The sequence below is a fragment of the Palaemon carinicauda genome, chromosome 29 (assembly GCF_036898095.1).
Source record: "Palaemon carinicauda isolate YSFRI2023 chromosome 29, ASM3689809v2, whole genome shotgun sequence".
In the NCBI taxonomy this organism is placed as follows: Eukaryota; Metazoa; Arthropoda; class Malacostraca; order Decapoda; family Palaemonidae; genus Palaemon; species Palaemon carinicauda.
In genome coordinates, this window is record NC_090753.1 from 23,952,278 (window position 1) to 23,959,777 (window position 7,500).

General features: G+C 32.7%; 1 protein-coding gene across 1 annotated transcript in view; it reads right to left on the reverse strand.

Annotated features, from left to right (window-relative positions):
• Positions 1-716, reverse strand: part of LOC137622449 (protein FAM200C-like) — a 1,657-nt gene extending 941 nt beyond the window's left edge. The window contains exon 1 of the mRNA XM_068353055.1: positions 138-716. Coding sequence (XP_068209156.1) covers positions 138-716 — 579 coding nt within the window. The remainder of the gene's footprint in view (positions 1-137) is intronic.
• Positions 717-7,500: the final 6,784 nt, after the last annotated feature.

Below are 7,500 nucleotides of genomic sequence, written 5' to 3' on the forward strand. Positions count from 1 at the left end.
TCTAATCCCATGCCAGCTCATGACGATCTAAGAAAGATTGGATCAGCTTGAATACATCAACTGCTTTGGTTGTGCTTTCGAGTCGTTCACAAAAATGAAAACTCTTCCTTGATGTTCTCTTCATGTACATATCGTACAAATACAAGCAATTGACTGTGGTTTGAAACGTCAGTTGATTCATCGATCTGCATGCTGATTTTCGCAGGACTTTGTTTTATCTTTCTGACAACTTGGGTTATTATGTCCTGACTCATGTCTTTAATTCTCTGGTGCACAGTGTCGTTGGACACGGATACCTGACTCAATTTCTTCGCGGCATGCTCTCCCAGCACGATTTTAGCCATCTCCAGCGCACAGTGTTTCACGAGGGTCTCCCCAATTGTGTGTGGCTTCTTTTCTCTGGCAATCATGTACAAAACTTTGTAGGAGGCTTCTAGAAGAGGTTTTCTTGGAGCAGAAAACCCATATGATGAAAGAGTTGCTTTCTGATCATAACAAACTCTTTTCAACTTAAAAGCCTCAATCGATGTGCCAACATGATCTTTGTGTTTGCTTTCAAAATGTTCCTTCAGTCCTGATGGCTTCAAATTTCCATTGCTCATTACCAAATTGCACAGCATGCACTGGGGTCTTGCTATTCCATCTCGTTTTGTCAGACAGGTGAAGCCAAAACCAACATATGAATCATTCCACTTCCTTTTCTTGACAGACGACATTTTACACAAAATCTGTGAAAGGAAAACGAAAAACTGTCAAACACAGCCACTGCTCTCAATACAATAAAAAACATAAGATGAACATAATAAACACAATATAATAAAGAATATATATATATATATATATATATATATATATATATATATATATATATATATATTGGAAGCTTGGAATACGAGTTTAATTCGTTCCAACACCGAGCTCGTAAACTGATTTAATCGTATTCTAAAAACGACTTTCGTTCCGGCCCTCCCCCCATTGAAAAAAAAAAATTACATGTATATGTATTTTGTGATGTAAACAAAATGCAGCTGGAGCAACAACCTACTACCTTACGCTACAGCGGTGTTGTGGTCAGTTATGCTGCTTGTGGTCCCGCCAGAGCTCAGCTGATGGCCACAACACCCACTGCCTGTGCTGTCAGTGCTGCCAACTCTACAGATTAATCGTTAGGTCTGCAGATTTTTACGTTCATTTTAGATTGTCAGATTTTAACTACATACAGGCATAACTACAGTGAATAAGAACATAAGCATAACTACAAAAAATAACCTGTGAACAATAATAAGTACAAAATAGAAGAAAATAACGAGAGATACTAAAAAGATACCTGATTACCAGAGATCGAGTCCCATACCCCCAGCATTTGGGTCCCATACCCCCAGCATTTGGGTCCCATACCCCCAAGGGGTATGGATACCCCCGGTTAAGAACCCCTTACATCACGCTAAGGCTTAGCGTGATGTAAGGGTTGAATGTGTACATATGAAACCAGACTATTTTGAATCTTATCACTTCTACATCTCCTTGAACCTTGCACTTGAATAATCAAAAATACTCACATCAACATAGAAAATCCAGATACACAAAACCAAACCACCACACATGTAAACCAACATGAAATGCACGCACACAAAAAATGGATTACAGCCACCAAGAAACACACACAAAATGAATAAAATCTTTAAAAAAAACATCAAATACCAATACAAAATAACAGACAAATTTAATACAAATACACTTATACAAAAGACATAACAACGCATTTAAACTAAAATTAAATATACGCAGAATATAAAAGCAAATATAAAAAGAAATACACATGCAAAGAAACCAAGATATACCATTGAAAATGAGCTTCAAAGGAAAAAATCATAAAATAGAAAAAATGATCTTTCCTCTCTAGGTTTGTTGAGAATTTTTGTATAATTAACGATGTGCAATTAAGCAAAGTTAGCAAAATCCACGTAATTACTAAGGCGAGAAACCCTTTCAAACCTAGTGAATGCAGCTTCATCAAAACTTTCTATATCTTTTCTTTTGATGAAGTTTCTAGAATATTCTGAACCCACTTATACACGAATTTCTTGTTGAATATTAAGATGCAGATGGTATCTTTATATATGTACGTATGTATGAATGTAGGTATGCATGAATGTATATATATATATATATATATATACACACACACATATATATATGTATATATATATATATATATATGTATATATATATATATAAGTAAATTGTAAAAACTAATATATATATATATATATATATGAGTGTGTGTGTGTATACATATATATATATATATATGTATATATATATATATATATATAAGTAAATTGTAAAAACTAATATATATATATATATATATATGAGTGTGTGTGTGTATACATATATATATATATATATATGTATATATATATATATATATATATGCTTCAAAGGATATGAAAGGAACAAAGAAAATAACGTTTGTTTTCTTAATAATAAAAATCATGCAGGTAAAATACAAGTTTTATAGTACTAGTTATATAATTGTAGGATTATTTATCAAACTAAAAAAAAAAATGTGTATAGTGAAGATCATTCAAACTTATGCAAGAACAACATCCCATACAGATGAAGAAATAGAAGCTTATTATGAAAGCTTATTATGTAAAAAAAAAAAAAAAAAAAAAAAAAAAAAAAAAAAAAAAAAAAAAAAAACAAACACAAGGCTCAATTTACATTTGTTTTGGGTCAAGACAACGGTAACTAAGGTCAAAAGAAGAGAGGAGAATCAGCAGTAGGTAAATTTTAATTTGGAGTAGGCAAAAGCAATGACAAAGGAGACATACTTGTAGTATTTGCTGAAAGGAACAGAGAAGCACAAATGGAAAAACAGAGAATGAAATAGATTCTGTTCTCAGTGAAAAAGTGAACTTAGTTAAAGATGTAACAGTGTTCACGCGATCATGAAATGGTAAGAAGAAAAGTTTGTTTAGATCGAAAGAAAGGGAGAGAAAATAAAATAATTTTTAGAAAGAAAATAAAAACCTCTGTAATAAGAAAAAACGCCGATGAGTTTAGTTTAGCAGTTTCAAAATAGATACTCCTATCTACATGATGAAGCTGAAGAAAATGAAGAAGAAATGAACAGTAATTCAATAAAATTTATATGGGAATCAGTAGAAGAGATACGTGAAAGAGTTCCTAAACAAGATCAAGGAAAACTATAAGCAAAAACTAATTAAGAAATATGACAGATGGAATAGAATTAGCAAAACTTTAAAAAAAAATAAACTAAAAATCCAAGATATTAGTAAACACAATCAGACCAAAATTGAAGAAACACAAAAGAAAAGATGAAACATCAAATTGATGAAAAGAAAACTTGGAACGGGCCGCCATCAGATGTTTACTTTAAAGTATGAAACTAGAAATGTCCAAAATAGAGATGGAGTGATAAAAATAGCAGACTTTTTCTATATAATGCTAAACACTAGCGATATAATAAATAATTTCACCAATAGAAATAATGAAACACCCGAGCCGGTAACAAACGTAACATAAAGAAAGGTAAAGGAAACATTGAAAGGTATGAAAAAAGCCAAAGCAGCAGAAGAAGATGGCCTAATTAATGATTTGATAATAGATGGAGGGGATTTCATAGTAGTAAAACTAACTGAACTCTACACCAAATGTCTGTAAGAATACTCAATACCTACATCTGGCAAAAACTTTATCATTATGATAATTCCCAAAAATTAAAACACAAAAGACCGGAAAAATTATCTCCCAATGAGTTTGCTCTCTATTACATATAAAATTTTTACAAAGATCATTTTAGGCTAAATAGAAAAACAGCTAGACTTCAATCAACCAAGAGAGAAGCTAATGGAAAAATCCACAAAGTATGACAAATCACTATGTATGGTAGTTATAGACTCCGAAAAAAGATTTTAATTCGGTCATAATATCAGCAGTAACCAAAGCCGCTCAAAAACAAGGAATAGAAAAATCATATGTTAGAAATTTTAAAGATATCTATAAAGGAAGTACAGCAATCCTAAAACTACATAAAGGTAGTGGGAAAATTCTGATTGAGAAAGGAGTTAGACATGAGACCCCATCTCTGCTAAACTATTCACAGCGTGCCTTGGGGAAACTTTTGAAATTTTTGTATATATTTTTGTATGTATATATATATATATATATATATATTTATATATATATATATATATATATATACATATATATATATATATATATATATATATACAGTGTGTATATATATATATATATATATATATATATATACATACATACTGTATATATATAACAATCACATGAGAAGAATCTAAAAATTACAGAAGTTGAAATAGAAGCTGTTTTTGACATAGTAGAATAAAACTTGCAAATATAATTACACAGGTATTTTGTATTCCCGATTCTGAATAATATCCGAGAACGCATTCCTAGTTATATAGAAAAATAAGTTAAACAGATAATCAAGCTATTTATACAATGCACGAGGAAGGTTCAATTGCAGTGAAATGGGAATTATTTGCATTTCACTCGTGACGACATCAGCAAGATTTCGGTTTTTGAGTAGAAACGACCATAAAACAAAGTGACGTTTTTGGAGAATCCTTTTTCCGTTTGTTTAACTGGATTAGAGTCTGCATTCATCATGAATTTTTGTTAGGATTCATTTTACGGGTTGTAGATTACGATTGTTTTTGTTTTGTTTTTTTTCTCTGATTTTTGTTTAATTACTTCATAAGTAACGATTCCCTAATTGTTACGATAGATTTGAGTCGGGAATAAGATTCGTTGTTCATTTAAAAAATGTAAATTGTTTTTGTCAATGTCCTTAAAAAAAATAAGGGAAAAAAAAGGGAAAACATTCTGTCTTGTAAACATGAAACAGGATTACCAAGGCAGGTGATTATGAACCCTTAAATGCCCACAATTACGGCATGACTGAGGATACCGAGTCATCTTGGAAAGTTGGTTCCTGATTCACCAGAATTATGAACGAGATTATCTCTTTCTACTTCGGCACTGAATCGGAAACCTTAAAATATGATACAATTATGGAAGGTAAATAAATACAAGGGTAATGTGCCGCCCACCATGTATTTTTCTGAAAGAATGGAATATTTAGACTGCGTGATTTTAATTTGATACTAGATAGCCTGACCCTCATAACCAAATACGGACTCATAGGTTCACTCTATATGAGCGAATTGATGCCGCGCGGTTTTGTCCGTCCATCTCAGTAATCAACAAAGATCAATGAGACTCTTCACACGATGCCTGCTTCGAAAAATTTCCGACCGGGAGTGACTTGGTAGTTGCGTGCACTGCTAACCCGCGTGGTTTTATTACTATTAAGGACGGGACAACATTTGCTGATAAAAGAAAGGTCATCTCTTTAAAAAAAATTCTCCCGTTTTCTTAAAACCCTTATTTTAAATGGAAAGAAAATCTGGTGATATATATATATATATATATATATATACATATATATATATATATATATATATATATATTCGCTGGCAACGGGAACCACCAAGAGGGTGAGGAAAATATACCGAGGAAACGATAAGTAATGGTAAAACAAACCTTTGCGACTTTATACATTATTTTTTGTGACTCAGAATAAATCCATGGAAAATTGCACAAATTATCTGTTTCCTAGACTACTGGTATATTTTGAATTTGTTTGTCGACATTCTGCAAAAGGGTTGTATTCGCTCCTTTTCGTTCGTATGTGCATATCTTGGTGCGTATTAACAATTTTCATCTTTCGTGGCATTATTCCTATTTGTGAGTATGTACATGCGCGATATGCAGCTTAGAACTTTTTGCGCTTGAAGCTCTCCCCAACTAACTTCTGACCAATAGGGTTATTCCTGTCCTCATAGTCCCTTTTCCTTCCTACTTTTACCAATACGGTCTAAAATACATCTTTTTACCCACGATATTCTAGTATTCTACGAGAGCTTAACCTTCTAATACTGTAATATGAATTAGTTGATGCAACACCCACATACATATGTTTCTCATTTTATTAAGTTTAAACTCGTTACCCAATACTGGTTCAGTCGTTTTCTCCGTTATTATAACATTTCAATGTAATATCATAAAATAATATCTGTTCTTTCCCTCACTTGAACCCAGTAATTCACTGTTTATTGTTTTACTTATTGTAACCCACTATATATATATATATATATATATATATATGTGTGTGTGTGTGTGTATCCTATTTTTACAAATTTGAACCCGTTAACCCTCCTGTTTGTGCCTTATCCACTGCCAACTTACTTCAAATGGTTCCCTTCATTCCATTGCATTGCGTCACTTTTTCCGTCACCTCCTATACTACAACAATTGCCAGAAGATCCGGGTGATCCTCAACCTTCGACGTCCCAATCATAAAGTAAGGGTCTGACTGGGGAAGTGAAAACATTAGTTTTTAAAAATATCCCCGGAGTAATGTCCATAGAAATAGTAAACAATGGGGTGGCGTGCGCAGCTCAGCATGTACCACTTGCCAGAAGATTCCTATGTTCTGTCAAGTGGTACAGTGATGTTTTTCATTTTTGCGAGCGAAGCGACCCACGGCGGAGCAAAAACCGTAAGAATTCTTTTAAAAAAAATACCCTCAAAATAAAGAACAGAGAAATGATAACAAACGGGGAGGGCATGCACAGCTCTGCATGTACCACTTGCCTGTACATAGGAGCTGTGATATTTTTCTTTTCCTTTTTTTTTTTTTTTTTTTTTTGCGAGTGAAGCAAGCCACGATGGATCAAAATTCATTTGAAGTTTCAAAAAAATATATCCTTAATTAATGAACCTTGAATGAAGTAAGTCTGATACTGCTTTCAATATGGTAAAAAAAAAAAAACAAAAAAAAAAAAAAATTTCCATAGTTACCATTTTATATTCAATTAATTTTATCTTTATATCAGTCACAAATAAACACAGGTTTTCCAGTTGTTCTCCGACTGAACCAAAGGTTCCCACCCGTGACTGTACGGAAGAACCGGGATCTCATGGGATTTCTGCTTATTTACTGTTGCAATAAACGTAAAATTCAGTGAAAACACATTATTTATCGCAGAAAAACAAATTATATTTTCTGATCGTAATTTTGTCCCATCCTTATCTATACTTTTACTAAAACTGCAAAGTCACTTGAGGAAAATCCTATTGGGTGATGACAGGATTCGTAACGAGCGCTGATTTTTTTTTTTTTTTTTTTTTTTTTTTTTTGTACAAATCTGCTCGTGTTGAAAGGTCGTTCTTTAATGGCAGAGACAAGGGACAGTGAAGATACCCTTGAGACTGACCATATAAACTTATTGTCAGCATCCAAGAACCCTCTCCATCGTGCTCGGCCTAGGGAGAGACAGGCAATGACATTTCTCGATGTAAAGTAAGACAATAATGCGGAGTAAATGCTTGAATCCATTTTTCTTGATTATTTCGGTGTCTAAATCT